Genomic DNA, 19966 nt, shown 5'->3' on the forward strand with positions numbered 1-19966 from the left:
GACTCTTTAAGTGTCCAAGTGCACTGAATGTATTATTTTTAATTATTTTAAACTCTAAGGTTTCCGATTGACGGACAGCAAGACAGAAATCGCATTATATATTATTAATATCAGCGAATGTTCATGATCCAAGCTGAAACTATAAAATAAATAAAAAATAAATATTTAATTTAAAAGTAAAATATTCGATAGGAAAATGGTCTTACATATCCAACCATTAGGGCAGAAATGCTGTATTATATCATTTTTTTATTAACGATAACCATATTGTTATTTTACATTGAATGATAATAATAAATATAATAATTATAAAAATAAAAAGTTTATACAATAAATATTCTTGCAAAAATATAGTGAAGACACTATACTTTCCTACTTAGTTTACATATAATAAAGCTCTTCGTGGCAGTGCGTGATCGACCCCTCCTTTTTTCCGTTTCTTCCTTTTTTTTTTTTGTAAATAAAACATTGTGACTTATAACTTTTCCCCACTGAGATTCACAATATTATAATAGTTATGATCTGGAAAACGTTCCAATTCGATATAGTCCATTTCAGTGTGCAGTAATTTTTCGAGCATCTTTATTATCTCTGCAAACGTTGGTCGCTCATTGGCATCTTGGGACCAACAATAGTACATAATATTGTAGAGCTCCCTTCGACAATGCTCTGGTTTTTCAAGACGATATCCGTCTCGAACCTGAAAATGGGAAAGGTAAATGAATATCGCTTTGGATATACAGCAAAGTGCGAAGTTTTAATTTACCTTGCGCATTACATCGGCAGCAGATATACCTGGATAAGGTGTGGATCCCAATGTAACGATCTCCCACATTAATATACCAAAGCTCCAGATATCCGATTTTATTGAAAATATGTTATCATAAAGTGATTCTGTAGCCATCCATCTAAAACGAAACAAAAATATTGTTATACATTCACAATTTCAGTAGTACTAATAAATCAATTTGTAAGTTCAGCTTAAGTGTCGAAATATATAAAAAATATATTACTAATTTGTACTGCAATGAAGTTTCGTTATCATTTTTGGCGTACTGATAATTATTTTTCTGTTTGTGCAAAACGTATGTAAGGAATCCAATAATAAATTATTGTTCCTTACGTTAATTAACTTAGTTACTGTGTTCTACATAGAAGTGACAATTGACCCTAGTCCCAGCCACAGAACCTATTCAGCAATCAGACATGGATCCTTATTGATACTATGTGGGCTATTTGGAAAACTTATGTGAAATGAATATTATATACCTAATTGGAAGTTTTCCTTCGCTCTTTCGCTCGTATATCTTAGATGTGACGATATCTCTCGCAAATCCAAAATCAGCGACTTTGCATGTATGATCATCAGTGATCAAAATATTGCGCGCAGCAAGGTCACGATGGATTATCTGTAACAAATTTGTATTAATTATATAGACTAATAATAAAATATGGTGTACGAGTTCGTCTTTACCACAAGTAATAAAATGTAAAAGTGTAGTGTGTGGAGCTTTCGATGTAATTTCAATTGTATTGAAGTAAATGCTGAATTACTTACCCCGCGCGACGTTAAATAATCCATTCCTCTAGCAACTTGATACATGAACGAAGTTAAGTCGCCTGATGTCAACACATTTGATTTTCCGTGAGTATTTCCATAATGCCTGTAATATAATATATTTCATAAAAACGTTAAAAAAAATCACCTATTGCGATAGTCTACTTATGTAGTCTAAGGAAATATCAAAAATATATGATTCTGTGAATAATAATTCATATTTTATTCTAAATAAATTATTAATTATTAAATTAGCTCACCTTTCTGCTCGTGAGTTTCTCAAATATGTTTGCAATTTTCCTCGACTAACGTACTCGAGTATCACAAAGGTTGGATCCTTTTCTGTGCAGCAACCCAAAAGCTGAACGACATTTACGTGAGGCTCCAGACTTTTCATCACCTGTAATAGTAAAAAAAACAACTTAAGTTCACAGGTATAAATAGAAGCTAATATTAAAATAATATTTATTGGTGGGGAAAAGTGTACAAGTGCATTTAAATACAAATATATATATTTTACCATTTCAGCCAGACCAGGAGTAATATTCACCATATATTATTGGAAAGTGAATGTGGAAATATTTTGATATTAGATTTGTATCACCTGTTGTGAATGTCGAAACGAATAATGAGCATTGTATCATGAACAACTCAAGATAGCCGGCAAATCAATGCTATCGAATGCTCCGACTCAATGAAAGTCTAACGAGCTGTCCGAATTATCTACAGCCTCTGCGACCAGCTGGGCAGGACTCCGAAGAGCTTCAGTGCGCAGGTCTGCCGCATTGTCGGAGTATCAGAGAGTGGCAGAGTTAGAGAGAGTCAATCACAATTGTACATCCCAGCGCACTCAGTCACACTAATTATTGTACGCAGCAACAGGAATTAGTTTGTGCCCAGGCGTCAGAGAGGAAGCTTTTGGCTCACGTCTTTGCTTCGTTGTGTGCCCCGGGTTTCCACTGATTCATATGCAAAATGTTTAATGCGATAACAAAACCTTGTGTCTAGTTCGTAATGTCTGCGGGCGGACGACAGTCCGCAAAAGTGTTTCCTGATGCTGTTCTGTATTCCTGACCGAATCATCGTTGTAGTGCGGTTCAATGGGCTTCCATAGCATAAGAAAATTGCCAGCATGAGTGTAATAAATAATTTGACAAGTGCATATGAAATGCAGATAACGTGCGCTCCTCACACAATAATAATAACTTTAAATGATGCAAAAAGGTGAATAAACCAATACAAGTCAAATTCAATTAAATACATATATACATGCATATGCATACACACAGATGCGTATGGCTAAAAATAATGTTGAGCATAAATGGGCAGAAATTAGTTTTTGTCAGAAGGCTCTGCCAAAAAAAATATTCAAGTTAGTCGGGACTCAATCGAAACATATATTTAATTATTTATTAGCGGAACATCTGAAAGCCCAGAAAACGTGCTCCAGACTAAAGTGTAAATGTAAATATGCTCTTGCTTTTAAGGAGTAGTACACAGGGAGAAGAATTTTGTTTACAACTCTAAGCTAAAAACTTGAATAACGAAGAACCAGTCATGCCTTCCCCAGTATTACAGCAGTATATTGGAGCAATGCTGGACTTTAAGAACATCTGATTTTTCTCTCCATGTGTCCATTAAATTATACACCAAATCATAAATTACTCAGTCTAGTACCACTGAAGCAGCGAAATTGAACCCTGACAAATCATGAATGAACTCTCTATGTCCTCTATACGGGATTGCCACAGTAGGGGATGTCGATGCACGTGCTTCTGCTTGTGCATCTGTTCCGTTATGAATACTTGAGTTTGTGATCATGGATTCAGCCATGGATTCGTCAATACGTATAAAAAGAATTATATTTTTTTTTGTCGGTTAGATATTTAAAGCGCTTACCTCTAATTCGGAGAGCAAATCCTTTTTTTCGATTTCATCTGCACTCTCCTTCAAAGTTTTCACTGCAACCGTAGTGACCTCTGCGGAGCCTGTTAATATAAAATTTCGATTAAAAACCTTAAAATATTTAAATTGAGTTGAAATTAAAGCAAAAGAAACAGTCATTGGCCCTATTCCTTTCTATACAATAACCTATCTGGGTATGGAGTAACAAGTGCGCATTGCTACAGAGCTTAAAAGTTTTCAGATATTTAACATATTTTGATGAATTTGTCCTTTTTCAAATTGATTTGTAATTTGAAATTTGAATACTTACCGGCCAAGCCAGTTGCTTCGCAGCGCCAAACTTGGCCGAAGGCACCTTCACCCAGTATATTAAAGAACTTCAGTCGATGCCTTGGGAACTCCCAATGATCTGTGTTGGGATCAGTGCCGAAGCCACCTTCTGATAGAGTGGCACGTCCGTTAGGCGTACCGTTAGTCAGGCCGGTTGATCCCACAGCGGAGGCTGACATTGAAGCATCGATGCTGTTCGCTGCATTCATTGGTGGTTGATAGGATGACTGAAACAATGCGATGAGAATTAGAAATAGACATTAGACACTGATGAAACCATTTATCCTGATTGAGTTACCGTTATTGGTAGCTGTTGATCCCGCTCCCAGGGCACGTAGCGGTTCCCGAAGGCGGAGGGTCCTTGCCACTGTTGCATGACCATCGAATTGCGACTGTCGTCGGTTAGTGTGCTGAGATGACTAGGATTGGACTTCTTGGAGAGCTCTTCCTTCTCCTTGGACTTCTTCATCGTTTTGCTGATAGCGCACAAGCGACTGCGACACACATAGGCGAGAATAGTCAAAGATATTGCAAAAATGCAACAAAGCCCAATAATAATTGGACTTGCGAAGGACTTTAAGTTGAAATCAGTCAGCTTGCTCTGACCGTTGTCGTCCTTGTGATCAGGTTTTGAGTCTGCCCCAGAGGGCAGAGAGTTGTCTGAGGTGTGATTAGCTATTGGTGTCAGCTTGGTGCGACTACGCGGGGTAGATGCAGTGGAGCTATTTGTGGATTGGACCGAGACGGGCGTCTGTGTCGGCTCTGTGCCAATTACTTTATTGTCTTCTTCCTGGCTCAAGTCCGGAGCTGTTATTGGAGGATACAGCTTTTTAAAGGGAGGTGGTACGAAGTTGCCACCGTTGCTTGTCGGAAAACCTTGTGGTAAATTCAACGTCGGCCTCCGGTTTGGCAAGCCATTTCGAATGGACTGCACGCCGGGCAGTTGATCAAATGATGGCAGGAACTGGGAGATATTCTTTACCACGTTCGATATCGAGGGTGGTGAACGAGATCCAAATCCCTGATACCCTCCACTTTCGTGACTTCCCAATATGTTAATAAACACTTCATTTTTGGCTGTGTAGCGTCCATCCGATACAGTTATATATATCAGAAAATTTTCACCGGCCTAAAGGAAAAATCATATTATCATAAATACATTATTATTCAAAAGGGCTTTTTAATTATGAATGAATGATAATAATTATAAAAGGGAAATTGAGTCTTGCTGATACTATGTATCGATTAGTTTCATCTACTGTATTATATTCTATTTCAAGCATATACAACTGAACTCGTTCGCTCATGGCAATAACAAAACCTTTATTCAAATTAAATTTGACATAGTAAGTGCTCAATTTACACGTTTATTATGTTATGCGTATCACCTACCCGTCCAGATAAGCTCTCGTTCAGATAGACGACACCTGTATTGCGATCTATACGGAAGGGCAGTTTGCCCTGTGTATTCGTCTGTTGACTCGAGCCGATGAGCGGGAGGAAGCGCGGCTCAATTCCGAATACGAGATCATCTCCGTCTGCGTCTTCGGCACGAACACGATCAATAATCTGACCCACCTCTTCCGATTCTGAAATACGCCAATTTCGTTCTCTAACATATAATATTGGCGGCGCATTCTGCTCTTGTGAAATGGCTGAAAATATGAACAAAATTTTAGTTGAGTATAGCCAAATGTATAATTTAGAGAAAATGAAAGTAACTTCAACCTATTAAAACTAATAAAAAGCTTTTCTCTTTCGGGTATGTGGAAAATTATACCCACATAAAAACTCGATTGTCGATTCTATTAATAAATATATTTATATAACAAATTGAAATAGTATGATAATATTGATTTAATTCTGGTTTATTTGCTGCTGATAGATTTAAAGAGCATGAAGTTGGTTCTTTACAAAGTGTGATGAAATTGATTGAGTCAGCTCCTCAAAATAAATGAAAGTATATCTTCGATGGGCTGCCTGAGTTTCATTTTAGTCTGATGCATCAATTGTAACAATGTATATAATCAATAATTGATGTTTTCTTTCATAAAAGCAGCAATGAACTCATACAATTGGCGGAGTTTGGTAATTCACTAAACTGGCGTGCGTAACCTGTTCTTGTATTGCATTGACTGTTTTCGATAAGTCCAGACGGTCGCTGTTCATAAATGTATATTTACTTCATTTGCTGTATCGCTTGCCGCACGACCTTCAGCTACTCAGGGAGAGTTTACTCAGATATATATATAGAAATATTTTTAAAAAAATTTTGAGCGTCTTGGCATGCATATTTAGAGAGGGATTTCCAGTTGAAAAATAAAAGTGCGCTCTGCCGGCGACCGAGAGTGTTAACATAACCGGTTTAGATTGTATTTGTATACTGTTTTCAGTAAGCGAACACGATTGTATTGCTTTTGCCCAATATCCGTCTTGTCAATGCTTAAGCCAGAGACCTACGACTTCTATTTCATGCACGTATCTACGTCAAACAAACTGGTTACATTTAACTTCACTCATATTTTCTATTTTTTTTTTTTTTCAATGTTCACGAAATATTTTGCAAGTCATAAAAGCTTTTTTATCCCAGTCTTCTTTATCTGAGGCCACGACAATTTTAGGCTAACTATTTACTATCCACTAAAAGAAGTAACTCTGCTCCAGGTTAGAGGCACCGACTAGGAGTACACTAATCCGCTGCTTGCCCACTGCTGCTTGCCCAGCAAACATCAGTTAAGAAATTATCGAGCGATAGACAATATGTTCAGATACTGAATAATGCACGCATTCATTTCAAGCATATAAAGTAAAAATTATAGACATACATATGTATATACAAATATATTAACCTCAATTCCTCAAATTAATCAAGAATCTATGTGATATATATTTTAAGTCACGTCGATGGCCCTCGTAGCTAGCACGTTTAATAATTTTTAGATTTATATTTTTTATATTATCTAATAAATAAATAATAATAATATTTTAAGTACATTTATATCATTTACCAGTATATCATTTATTCTTCTTTGTAAGCCATTAATTGTTATATACGCCAACAAATTTTTGAGAAAATCGATATCCGCCTAGGCGTCAGTCCAGGTCATTGAAGTAATTAACATCCCAACCAATTCAAGAGTCAATAACACAATTTTCGACCACTCTTTTTGTTCATCAAATCACATTATTAATAAACAGATTGTATAGAGCGAAAAGAAATATTGTATTTCGACTACTCTCTCATTTTATCAAATCACATTATTTATTGGCTTTATTATTAATTTATAAATCGTGTAATATCTCTTTTAGTATAAGTGATACGAAATCTAAACTCTTTATGCGTTTTTATCATCATAAAATAAATAATTAAACTATTTCGATAGATATCTACTTCAAATAAAGCTACCATTCTATTTATAATTATATATTTATAATCTATTTAAATATTTACTAAACCAAAAATGGCTTGATAATCAGTCTCGTGAGAAGTAAATCTCATTATCCATTGGGCATTGTCGTAATATGAAGTTCAGCTTTTTGCTACTTTATTCAAACCGTGAGCGATTATTATCTTAAAGCCCACACTGAACGATGTTTTCAGCGAAATTGCTTTAACTGCGTGGTGGAAGTGACATATTTTACCTTGACCGTGACAATTTCTCGTTATTAGTCGTCGCCAGCTGAGGTTTCTTAGTCAGCTATTGAACTCTTGTGGGATACATCAGTGGCCGCGTTGTCAGTACATTGCTTTATAATGATCGGTCGTTGGCACAATCGTTGTCATAATAAATAAGTCAAATCACTTCCTCAACCCATTTACAGTTTGACTTCTTGACTTGAAAGTGTTTCAAAACAACATGTCCTGATCTAACTGTTAAGTTTTAGATATTTGTAACTTGACTATAAGGCTTAGTGAACTTACCTTCAGAAACAAATGTTATATCGATGGTAAATATGAATAACAAAACGATGAGGTTTACAACCCTGTGAGATGAGGTCCCCGACATTCTAGGCTTACAGCTGAAATGTCGCTCATCTTGATAATCCATTGCGTTGTACACCGCCAAGGCGGTAAGCCTGTTGGCGAAATCGCGAAGAAAACAAACTTTTTGATAACGGAAATATTAAGCACTATTATTGTTACTATCTGAATGTCCAAGAGTAAAGCTAATCGGAATCGGGGTACACAAAACTGGTTTCTTAGGCACCTGCAAACATATTGCTGAATTTGTTTTTGTGGGAGTTTTTAAAGTTTATTTGTTGCTATCCGAGCAGAGACTCAGCTGTTTTATAGTTTAGGTGAAAACCCAATGAATGACGCACTCAAACCTGAGACTACAATAGTTCAATGCCTAGTTGGGCGTTGATAGCTCATCAGATTAGTTCAAAATCCTGTTGACCATGCAGCCTGATGCGCGCTGTGCTGTGAGCACCTGGGTAAAGCTAAAGCAGCAAGAGTGAAGCTGATTTCTCTTTTGCTCATATACGGGTGCATGATGCAATCGCTGGGCATATCCAATGAGTAAAGCGAAGGTGTAAGGGAGAAAGAAGAAGACTGGTAGAGAGAGCAGCAGACACGCTGAATTTCGTGAAGATATTTAAAACAAGCTCTGTCGAAACTTCAGCCTTTAAAAATGGCAGGTGTGTTATGTAAGGCCTGTGCAGAGCTTAAATCGTATTCTGTAAATCAATTTAACGATGACGTCAGATGTTCACATACGGATCGGACGAATATATACAGAGGCAACAACTGAATAACAGAAACGAAAATATTAAACGGCTTCCATTCGCCCTTTGTTATGTTTTGTATTTATTGCTAACGTGCCAAATTCACTTGTATTGGATATTTATTTAAATCTTTTGTATATTCATGTACATAGGCCTATTTCACATATATATTGAGTACACATTCTTACAAAATCACATGTGTATGTTTCGAATACGAATTTATAGACAATTTGTGCTTGAAAAAACTTTCTCAATTTGCGTTTCAGCGGACATGAAACACGCGCGCAGACGCGACGTTGCGAATATGAACACGGTGTATATACTACTAAATCAAGTTCACTAGATGGAGCTTTTCTTCGGTCTCTTGAGCGAAACACAAACGAAAAACTTGTTTAGCCATAAAAAACAACATACTTTAACTGCCATTCTCCCCATCTCTGGCTCTCTTTCTCTTGCGCTCAGTCGCTCCCTAGCTGACTCTCTCAATGTTTGATCTGCTCTCGGTGGAACTGTAAAATACCAAAGCAGTGCCATGCGTATTTTAGATTACTCGGCATTCATATTCTTCGGTTCGAAAGCTACTTTTACCTTCGCTTTAATGATTTTTGATATAAGGATTACTGTGGACTAGGCCTACAGCAGGGTAATGGGGGAAAGACCTTTGGATATCTCATTTTATGTACATATTTAGCATTTATCTCGCTATCCCTATTTAATATTTTTGTAGTAATTTAACTCGTCGATAATGTTTATACCAAATTAAAGAGCGCATTTCGGAATCAGAACTTAAATTACTGTCTCTCTGTCTACTTCGTTTTAAAAATAGGATATAATGATAATTGCAGGGGACTATTTAGTGAATTAATGCTGGCTCTTCTATGGTTCATGGTATCAAATGTATGCCATAATGGGGGTGTTTGCATAGTTTCTAAGAAGTAAGCTCAGTTCCCATTACATTGTATAATAGCGCGTCTCATATCATATATGTATTAAGATATTTTTAAACCCTTATATTCTTCTTGTCTACACATATCATTTATTAACAAGTAAGAACGTCGGGCGTTACCGACCGCGGAATACTCATTCACATCCCATCAGCAACTTAGTAGCTAAGTTTGGCGATGATACTGTAGAAAATTCAGCTTTTACAGATTTGCCACGCCCTTACTGAGCGTAGACACCTCATTTTGGTCACTATTTAGAACCAGCTAACGGTACCCTAATTGCAAAATTTGAGTGCTTACGATAAAAACAAATGTGAAAATTACAAGGTATTTTTCGATATGACACGCCCCTAAAGAGGCGTAAAAATATTTTTTGGGTCAGGTTACCAGTAACTCAACTATTTGAAACTTCTAGCTCTTATGCTTTAATAGATATAAACTTTTGCGGCTTGACACGCCCCTTATGGGCGGACATATATCCGCCTTAGCTCTTTGGTCTTGGGTGGTCAGCCCGAGTATATATACAAAATTTGAGTTCCAAATTTCAGCATTCTAGCTCTTCAACTAATATGATTTCTAATATATCGGAAAATGCATTTTCCGGTTTGCCACGCCCCTAGTGGGCAGATCGGGCAAATTTTATCACTTTATTAATCGGAGATATTTCCAAGTATGTGCTCCAAATTTCAAATCTCTAGCTTCAATAGCGCCGAAAAAAATTGCGTTCATACGGACAGACGAAGAAGACGGACATTGCAATAATTCACTTTCGTGATAAGTATAAAATCTAAATGAATAATCGAAAAAATTGATAATTGATATTATCTTGCTGTAATAACCCAGTACACAATACGTACATTCTCCTTTTCTATTAATTTTTAGGGTACATTTTTCTTTCTTTCTCTAAGTTATAGGAGTAGTTGCTGTTCACTGTTCAATGAATTATCGAACCCCTAATCTTCTTAATTAGCAAGTTGGTGTAAAGCGTGTAACACCCGTATTGTTTCAGTACGTACATTCCCCCATCATTATACTCATTCACGAACGTAAATTGGGTGTATTCGTTTTATACTTATACTATACAAACTATTTCGCTGCTATTGAAGCTATCGACTCGAAATTTAGATTATAATGAAAAGGGTAAAAATTGTTACGATCCGCATAGTAGGGGCGCAGCATTTCGGAAAAGGCCTTTTCCGATATCTCAGAAGCCATGGTAGTTGAAGTAGCATATATGGGTTGACTTACAATACAAGTTCAACAATTTATGACAGATAAATCAACCCGGTTTGGGGCGTGGGAAAACTTGTCAAACTGTATCTGCTACGGTTTTAGAGCTGGGAAGCTCAAATTTGGCACGTGTGCTAAAAAAATATATATCGACGCCGAAACATCTACACCCATTGGGGTTATGGCCAACTGCAAATGTTTATATCTCCTAATAAATATATAAAACAGTAATTTAGTTTAAATACTATAAATAGTACACATTCATTGCATTGATAATAAAATTCACTTTACGCAAATAGAATTCAATTAAATTACAATTTCAATCTCTTGTTTTATAGTAGTGCATCTGTCTGACCCACAGTGCAGTGGCAAATTAGTCACCCAGACAGCTGTAGAGCAGCCCATAGAGCTCCACATTGTGCAGCATGGAAACAATGCCAGCGAGTAGCTGACAGTCTAATAAATGTTGTTGTGACGTAAGGTAGACAACGGATTCGGGCACTCATGAGCGGCTTACGGTAATGTGTTCCATTTCCTTTTCCCCGGACAGTTATATTTAATGTGCGGAATATCAGTAGAACTACAATCAGTTTAAGTGAGGCGAATACCAATGAAACTGGAATAACATTCAATATGAATTGAGCACATTCATGTATTGAAATATCAATAATGGCACGATTCAAGGCCACTCTGTGGACGACATGCATTTATTATTTATAGATATGTGATAAAATCAATATGCATTTCCGAGCAATCAACCCTATTTTGACTAAGGCTATTTTGAAACGGACATGATACATTTGTGCTTATAATGGTGTACATTACCAAAAGCATTCAGTTTGTTTCATGAGTGATAAGCGTACAGCGCTGTATTCTAATAATAGACACGCTATAACATAATAGTAACTAACTGATAGAAGCAAATACACCTATATACGTCGTATGTATGTCTGTACTTCCTACAATACCACAAACCGACACTGTAGTCTTCCAGATCCGCAGATCATGTTCCCTTAGTTAGTCGCCGTGGTGCATCGTAAACTACCAAGCAAAATTGCTGCAATGGGGTGTGAACGACTTCGTAATACCCATGTGAAATGTAAAAATAGTAATTTAAAAATAGTAAATATGTAAAAATAGTAATTAAAGATTGATCTTAGTTGAGCTCTAAAAATATATGGGTTATTCCGATTTGACGTGGCATAACTATAAAGATGAAGAATATACAGAAAAACATTCTTACATTATAGCAAATGTGATTCACAATTTAATGATTTGGATCATAGTTAAGCTGATCTAGTCAGACGAGCACAGCCCAATTGTTAATTAAACTATACCATTTTTATTTTTAATTTTGAAAACATTCTCTATAGCTCTAGCTCTATAGCAAAAAAATAACGTAGCTGGTAGAAAACGACTCGGTCAATGCTCTTAAAACAGCTACACTATACATATATTTTTGTAAATCGAAGATTGTATTAGTCGGCAGAATCGATGGCTCACTTGTATAACTTGGTGGTTCCTTGATGCTGTTGGATGTAGTTTTTATTTAAATTTAAACAAATTGACTTATAATACCACATATTCTTTAATTCAAAATCAAATTTACTTTACGTGTATAGAACACGATTCAATTACAAATTCAATCTCTTATTATATAATTATTATAATTTATTTCATGTATTTGTTTTGCTATGGGATTGTTATTGTTTATTATTATCGTTACGGTATTTTCGAGTCGAGCATTCGATGGTTGTTGGAGTGCGATAAGATCTGTTTACAAATAAGCTGATAAGAAGAAAGCCAAAAGAGCAGTGCTGGAATATTGACGGAGTTTCCATTTCAATCGTATAACTCAATGTGTGTGCTTCGGTTGAATGTTTGTGTGGTAAACGTTTGTTTCTATCGATTATCGACCTAAATTAAGTTACACTATGTATGTTTTAGTCTATTAGTAAATCAATAAATTATAATCAGTGATACTCATATATTAAGTACAAACAAATTGATGAGTAATACATATAGCTGACGTGATTATATTCTTATATACTAAGTATAAGCAACACGTGCAACAAAATATCAAAATTTTAACTCCGAACAAAATAATTTGTATTAATTTATAAAACAAAATATATACACTTAAGGAGAGAATATGCACTCATATGAATATTTTTGCATATACAGCGACTCATTTCGCAAGTTTTTTGTATGTGTAAAAAGTTTAAATTGAATCATAGAAAGAGAGATAAAGATGTGGGTTATTTTTTAGCTTTAATGAGTTTTCATGACCTAGTGAACTTATCGCCAATAATTATACATACTGAGTAGACTGAGCATAAGCTATTAAGAATTTTATGCTCTAATCCGAGCGGCATCTGGAATTGATAAAAAATAAAATACAAATTGTCAAATCAAATTTACTCTGGGGAATTCAAAGTATTTCTGGAATAAAAATCGTGTTTTAAATAAATAAGATAAGGTAATATCTTAGAAAATCATTATTGCGATCTAACCGTTAATTTCAAATTAAAGTATCGCATTGCTTACAACTTTATAATTCTAGATAATTCTATTAAGAAATAAAAAGTAGCATCGTAAGCCTTGCATTTAGATACTTTATTTATGTGCGCCTTGCATGTATCTTTTATTCTTTTACCATAGCTGTGGTATCTGACGATTAGTAATGCTGTTTGGTGCCCATTGAAATAAGGGTAAAGAAAAAAGATGACCCAAAAACGATTGCGATGCAATGCCATTGTACTAGTAATACTTTTGTATATTGGTCAAAAAATGAGGAGCAGTGATGCAAGTGTGCAATTTCATCACGAGTCACATGAAAACAAATATAATCTTGGCGAGCAAATTGAGCAAATAGAAACACCAAAGGACCAAAAGCTCACCGTGCGATTGCCATCGAATACACTCCTTAAGTACGGCGCCTATAAGGACGTTTCGATACTTCACTTTCGAGTTCCATTCGATACACGAGTTGCGTACTTTAGTTTTAAAGCTTTTGAAGAATCCAAGAGTGCCTTTCGTAAGTACCGAAATTTAATCCATACAGATAATAATAATAATAATAATAATAATAATGAAATCTCGATTCCAGAGAGAAAATGCAAAGTTAAGGATGTATCACTACACTTAAAGGCAAAGAGCTTCCCAGTGATTAGTCCTGAAAATATCACTTTTCCCAAATATTTTTTGTCCTCGGATGAAAGGTAAGTTTTTCCACCTCAACACTATTTTATTTATTTATAAGTGATCTTTAATTGCTGGATAAATCCAAAGATTATAACAGTTACTAAAGTGTTAGATTTATTATAAAAATTGAGTTACGGTACGATATTATATTTTCACTTTTTTTCCTTAACTTTAAGTATTAGTAAAAATTTTATTCGTTGCTTCTGGACGTGAATCGAAATGGCATTAGAGGTCACTTAGAGTGAATGGTACTCAATGACTACTACTCTGCACACTATCTCCCAGTCAATGAATGTAACACAAAAACTATCTAAAAAAAAAAAAAACGATTCCCTCCTTTAAAAATGCTCCAAAATAATAGTAAATTTAGAAAATAACAACTACAACTACTAAAAGGGAATTAAACACAAATATAAAATATTACGGACTTCGATTTTTTTTTAAACGATGCTCTACAGGAAATGCTAACTCCCTGATTTAATTGCTAGACTAGATGAATTCGTAGAATAGAATAGAAAAGGACATTTCAATGGGAAATATACTTTAAATGTTGATAACATATCTTCTTGATTAATTAATATTCCAAAATTGTTTTTAGATATAAGGTATATAGTCTACAGTTTCAGTCTGATCAAAAGCGACACCGTATTGATATACCCGGTCCTCAATTGGGAAGTTGGTTTGCTATTGCTTTCGTCAGCTGGACAGATCCAAATAATGATCGCATCGAACAACAAGGTAAAACCTTTCTTATTTTAATCTCTTAATCTAAATTTAAGGAAACAAACAAAATTAGTGATGAGATATCTGGATTTCCAAGAGTTACTTTTTATTCAAAATTCTTTTGTTATTTTTGTAGGACTATCAGCATCATGCGAGACATTGCTATTGGCAGAATTGTCCGTATCAAGTTTCCACTCGATCATTATAAGCAATGGACAGGTTGCTACAGGCAATATAACGAGTACGCCTGTCAACAACAAGCAGCTCAATATAAGCTCCAATAGGAGCTCGAGCAACGAAATGGTTACCGAACATAATTCTGGAAACTCCCAACTACTACAAGAGATTTTGACGACAGAGCATGCCAAGAAACTTCAGAAAGAAAGAAAGGAACCAGATGCTACAAGTGAAAATATTACTCATACGTTAAACAGATCCGCTTTTGTTTCTGAGCCAGACACAGTCGAAGATAGAAATACAGACAGTATCATAAATAACACTAACAAGAAGGATGGAAATTTGGAAACCAACAATGAAATAATTTACAAGTTTTATGTGCCCTCCGACACGGATGTGGCTACGGCGCGGCTAACGTTTGGCGAGGTCTGCAAGAACTGTCCAGATATCGGTTTCCACATTCAGGCAAACGCATTTCCACTAATCCGTAGTGGGCCGCCAAGCCTGGCCGGCAATGAGTACAACTACTTACACAGTACAATTATTAGACCAAATCAAACTGAAGAAATCTCAATTAAGTTCAATGTTCAGCCCAACACATGGCATTACGCCCTGCTCAGGTTTGCAAGCTCAGCGGACGAGTTTCTGTTGAATTCTCACATAGGGCAAGGCAAAGCTTTTTCAAAAACTGAATATTTTTCGACTGCGAAAGGGGAAGCAGGACAGGAAGTGCATGAAATTTCCTATGAAATCCAAATAGACCTCGATCCAGTGGAGTCAGAGCTGGACAGAGAATCCAATGGAACTCAGTTTCACTCTAAGACTGAGCATATATCTAATTGGCAACCGGTTCACCGTCGCGGAATGGATTTCTATCCCTTGCTGCGACAGAGCTATCATGAGTTTTTCATGTTCGATTTCGACTTGCAACCCGATATAAACGGAACAGTTCCGGCACTACTTAACCTAACGGCACTGTCTCCTGCCGCTTTTGCGTTCGAGCTAGGCGAGGTACACGATATTGGCGGTACGCTCACCTTTGCCGTCTCTATGAAGCCGGAAGTTCGCATCATCAGTGAGCTGAAGCTGGCTTCACCCACAATGACGCCGCCCTCAGAAAGAGGTGGCATTCTGGCTGAGAAATTAGTGGGTAATTTAGATGACGTCGAAGTCCTGATGGATCAGGAGCAGCAGCCCAGTAATAACCAAAGTATGCAAATCATTGTATGCATGCACCTGGGCGTCCCAGGCGTTCCAACCTGGCCCGACAAGTGCCGCTATGGTCAGCGCTTGCTGCCCGCATCCAGCATCGTAAATAACACCGAAATAGTGGGTCTGACACATGTACCCTTCCCGGAAAGTGGCCTCTGGTAAGTGTAAAGAGCAACAATACCTTTGATATTTCAGATATCATCTTATCTGAGGCGATTTCTGTTTATAACCATATGTATAATAATAAAATACAGGTTCGTCACGATGGGCTTGTTTTGCCACGGAGCCGAGACCGCGCGGGTTACCATCATCGACAGCGTCAAGGAGTTCGTTCGGCAGCACCGGGATTTGCTGCAAGAGATGCGGAGTCCCTGTGCCTGCGCTGGAAATGCCACAATCTATGAGAATTGTATTGGATCGAAGGATTGCTTGGCCGCCATGAACGAAACTGAAACCCTCAAAGTAAAAGAGTGTATGATGGACTCAAAGTGCACCGAGAACTACTCGGAAATGACACGTCTCTTTGATGTGCACCACAGGTCGGCAACGGAGCAGCGCTTTGCGTTAGAGAACTGCAACACTTCAGTGGTGTTCTCCATATCTTCGAGTCCGTGTGTCGCTGGGCGCTGTGGTCGCTTTGGGAGGTGCTACCATTATATGTCGGGAGGCTTTGTATTTTCCACTTGCGTTTGCATGAAGGGCTACCGCGGCTGGGACTGCACCGAGGACTCTCAGGTGCCATCTAGTATGTCAATCCTAATGGCCTCGTTACTGCTGACGCTGAGCAACCTGCTCTTCATTCCGAGCATTTACTTGGCCTTTCGACGCCGCTACTACACCGAAGGCGTCATATACTTCTTTGCCATGTTCTTCTCGATCTTCTATCACGCGTGTGACTCAGGAGAAGACGAATACAGCTTCTGCTTGGTGAAGATCAGCGTGCTTCAGTTCTGCGATTTCTATTGCGGCCTGTTGGCCATTTGGGTCACACTTATTGCAATGGCCCACATGCCTCAGCAGTTCGTTTCCCTGCTGAACATGTTCGGGGCGATTCTGCTTGCATTCGGCACAGAGCTCAACAAGCAGAGCCTCTGGGTATTCCTGGCTCCAGCTTTAACGGGCATTTGCCTCATTTCCGCCAGCTGGGGCTTGCGCTGCGCCAAAACACGTAAGTGGTTCCCTGCTCGACGCTACCTCACCATCTTCATGCCGCTCGGCTTGGTGCTTGTGATGATTGGCCTGGTCTGCTACGCATTCCTCCAGACCAAGCAGAACTATCACATTGTCCACTCTGTCTGGCATATGGTCATGGCGCTTAGTATAATGTGCCTCTTACCCTCGCAGAAGTCGTTCATACCGAAATCCTAGCACTCCCAATTCTGCTTTGAGTTTTACCTTGCAAAACAGGAGCTCTGCTTAACTTGATAAGATACTGCCGATTCCAAACCTCGCATCCACTGTGGAATCATGGAATTCAGATTAACATTAATAATAGAAATATTTCTCATAAATTAGACATACAAAACAGGCAAAAAAAAGGAGGAACTTTTCAAATGGTTTTTAACGTAGTCTCTTGAGAGTATGGTGTTTGTAAAACTCAACGAATTCTTATACCCTGAACCCATCGAAAATGGCAAATCAGGGTATAATGGTTTTTTACAAAAGTATATACATATACTCTTGATTAGGACGACGAGCTGAGTCGATTTAGCCTTGTCCATCTGTCTGCCCATCTGTCTGTATGAATGAACGCGTCGACCTCAGAAGATATAAGAGGTAGAGACTTAGTTTTTTTTTTAATGCCCGTATATAACGCAAATATCGAGTATGTCTCCTAAAATCGATAACACATCCCGATTTTTTGTTATCGAATAAAACATTATCGAAAATCGGTAATAAATTTATGTCTGCTACATCTTAAGATTTTGAATGTAGATTTATATGTATTTAATAAAATCTCGATTTTTTTTATAGTTTACCCCCACCCTTATATCCAACCTCTCACCCATAAATTTGTAAAAGGCGTATTTCTAATAATAGAAACTTCTGCTTTGGCAAATGCACGTATTTCAATGATATAATCACGATCTAATTTTCATGAAAATAGTCCAACCACGAGAAGCACAAGTTATTAAACAATTCATTTCCTATAGTAAGCCCACTTTGCAGTTTATGCGTGCGTGCGTGTGTGCGTATGTACATCTGTGCATGTGTTGTTTCTTGTGTAGGCAGAAAGATTTATTAAATTTCACTTGCTCAATGGGTTCAGGGGATCTCGTAGTCGAGCAGTCTCGACTAGAGCTTTACTTGTTTAGGAGTGGAATTGTTCATGGCTTTCTGGTAGAGCTCCGGCTTTTCCAAAATCACTTTGGGATTCACCTCGTCAAAAACCTGCAGAAAAGTCGAGTCTGATTCTGGATTAAAACACTTCATCTACTTTTTTTTGCTTGTGCAGCTACCTACATATATATATAAGATATTAATATATTCTAAGATTGTATAAATGAATTCAAACAAATGTGAATACTATTTGCATACATGTTAGTGTGCATTGTTTCTGTTAAATTAAGCCTGCCATTTAATTTTATAAGACAACGTTTAACTTGGCTATCGAGTTAAAAATACTAGACATTTAAAGGGAATATTGAATATCTGTATAAATACTGCATACTTGGATAAAGGCGTATAGATATAGAAAAATAATATTAAGAGAAGCCGTTGTTATTTTAGATATGAATGTATTAGCCTATTGATGAAGCCTTATTAATCTTAATAGTTATCATTCCTGAAAATGTGCTGTCTTATAAACAAACATTCTACTAGAATAACTAAATTTCAAATAATCTGTAATTAAACGTCAATGAGTATGTACAAAAACTTAAAGCATAGAAGCCTTTACATAAACTAATTTATATATATACGAATACTAATTGTGCCATGCAAGAATCATCCAAAGGTATATAGTACATTTCTACAATTTCATCGTATATAATTTAATGACGATTATTTTTTCTTATAAATTAAGGGCATTGTATCATAAACACGTTGATGCATCAAATTTATATAAAAGTCGCATACTGCGTTTTAAGTAAATTTTAAAGTACAGATCTTGGGAAAAATTCCAATCACGAGTTTATGCCAAATATTTTACATATACATATTTCAATATTTATAAATTGCACTTATCGCACGCTACCAGAGCCGTAGCGGATTTCTCGCTCGAATTGCTCCGCCTTTAAAGTGCCGTCTATACTTTCACAGTTCTTATTAAATATACTGTAAGCACTTATTTCGTTGGGGTCCTTTGGGCCAGTTCTGGTGTTGAAATATATTCCAAATAACGCGGAGAACATCAAGAAGACCAACCCGAACTTCAGCTCAATTGCTATCACATACAATGTTACCCAAAACAGGAAGTAGACCGCCCACAGAGTATATTTTAAACACTTATTATTCTTATCTTCGCTGGCATTGACGACTCTATGTGACGCTTCAATTTCATCGTCTGAAGACACATATTCCTCTGGTGTATCATTAATGTCAGAAGACTTATCTGAGGCTGGCTAAAATAAGAAGAGAAAAATTGTTTACGTTTCAGCTTGCAGTTGCCACATATGACCTTTCATACCTTAACTTCGATTGTGGTTTGACATTTTCCCTGAGTTGCGTCCGCGCCAGTGCCCAGCATCCAAAAACGTTTAAGTTTTAATTTGAAGCTGTTTAACAATCTTTCCTTTTGCTTTTGCTGACGATAATTTTTCAATTGCTCTTGAAAATCTGCCATAAAGTAATTTTTATTATTAAAACTTAAGATGTAAATAAATTAGAGATGAAACATTTTAGAAATTTAGAGATTCCACTTCTGACTAGCACAGTGAATACCAGGGATGCGGCGAAAGTCACAGTTACGATTTTAAAAATACAGATATCACTTTCAGCTGTTTACAAATCGTTC

General features: G+C 36.8%; 3 protein-coding genes across 8 annotated transcripts; 1 reads left to right on the forward strand and 2 right to left on the reverse strand.

Annotated features, from left to right (window-relative positions):
• Positions 1–229: 229 nt before the first annotated feature.
• Positions 230–8853, reverse strand: LOC6572105 (tyrosine kinase receptor Cad96Ca). 2 transcript variants are annotated; one of them, XM_015166221.3, is made up of 11 exons: positions 8710–8853; positions 7716–7870; positions 5186–5448; positions 4092–4922; positions 3774–4020; positions 3458–3546; positions 1819–1958; positions 1559–1664; positions 1270–1409; positions 767–908; positions 230–700 (listed from the first exon to the last, which is right to left on the reverse strand). In XM_015166221.3, exons 2-11 carry the CDS (start codon positions 7840–7842, stop codon positions 476–478), a joined length of 2310 nt encoding a protein of 769 aa, XP_015021707.1. In that variant the 5' UTR covers positions 7843–7870; positions 8710–8853; the 3' UTR covers positions 230–475. The 2 variants fall into 2 exon arrangements, with proteins under 2 accessions (XP_015021707.1, XP_001998257.1); XM_001998221.4 differs by having other exon boundaries at positions 7716–8853.
• On the forward strand, positions 2416–17556 carry LOC6572104. 5 transcript variants are annotated; one of them, XM_044007769.1, is made up of 7 exons: positions 2416–2782; positions 11034–11213; positions 13357–13732; positions 13805–13916; positions 14498–14637; positions 14759–16169; positions 16266–17556. In XM_044007769.1, exons 3-7 carry the CDS (start codon positions 13420–13422, stop codon positions 17377–17379), a joined length of 3090 nt encoding a protein of 1029 aa, XP_043863704.1. In that variant the 5' UTR covers positions 2416–2782; positions 11034–11213; positions 13357–13419; the 3' UTR covers positions 17380–17556. The 5 variants fall into 5 exon arrangements, with proteins under 5 accessions (XP_043863704.1, XP_015021705.1, XP_015021703.1 ...); XM_015166219.3 differs by lacking the exon at positions 11034–11213; XM_015166217.3 differs by lacking the exons at positions 2416–2782; positions 11034–11213 and adding an exon at positions 12495–12583.
• A 1419-nt stretch (positions 17557–18975) lies between these two features.
• On the reverse strand, positions 18976–19887 carry LOC6572103. Its single transcript, XM_001998219.4, has 2 exons — positions 19640–19887; positions 18976–19574 (listed from the first exon to the last, which is right to left on the reverse strand). Exons 1-2 carry the CDS (start codon positions 19793–19795, stop codon positions 19194–19196), a joined length of 537 nt encoding a protein of 178 aa, XP_001998255.1. The 5' UTR covers positions 19796–19887; the 3' UTR covers positions 18976–19193.
• Positions 19888–19966: the final 79 nt, after the last annotated feature.

Source organism: Drosophila mojavensis, unplaced genomic scaffold, assembly GCF_018153725.1.
Source record: "Drosophila mojavensis isolate 15081-1352.22 unplaced genomic scaffold, ASM1815372v1 contig_19, whole genome shotgun sequence".
Lineage (NCBI taxonomy): Eukaryota > Metazoa > Arthropoda > Insecta > Diptera > Drosophilidae > Drosophila > Drosophila mojavensis.

Bases quoted from the DNA above. Each gene is read 5' to 3' on its own strand.
- LOC6572103 (XM_001998219.4), bottom strand. From the start codon at position 19,795: ATGGCAGATTTTCAAGAGCAATTGAAAAATTATCGTCAGCAAAAGCAA. The intron at 19,575-19,639 runs GTATGAAAGGTC...TTCTTATTTTAG, and splicing joins AAACCACAATCGAAGTTAAG to CCAGCCTCAGATAAGTCTTC.
- LOC6572104 (XM_044007769.1), top strand. From the start codon at position 13,420: ATGACCCAAAAACGATTGCGATGCAATGCCATTGTACTAGTAATACTT. The intron at 13,917-14,497 runs GTAAGTTTTTCC...AATTGTTTTTAG, and splicing joins TTTTTGTCCTCGGATGAAAG to ATATAAGGTATATAGTCTAC. The intron at 14,638-14,758 runs GTAAAACCTTTC...TTATTTTTGTAG, and splicing joins TGATCGCATCGAACAACAAG to GACTATCAGCATCATGCGAG.
- LOC6572105 (XM_015166221.3), bottom strand. From the start codon at position 7,842: ATGGATTATCAAGATGAGCGACATTTCAGCTGTAAGCCTAGAATGTCG. The intron at 1,959-3,457 runs GTAAGCGCTTTA...TTACTATTACAG, and splicing joins ATTTGCTCTCCGAATTAGAG to GTGATGAAAAGTCTGGAGCC. The intron at 909-1,269 runs GTATATAATATT...GTTTCGTTTTAG, and splicing joins GAAGGAAAACTTCCAATTAG to ATGGATGGCTACAGAATCAC.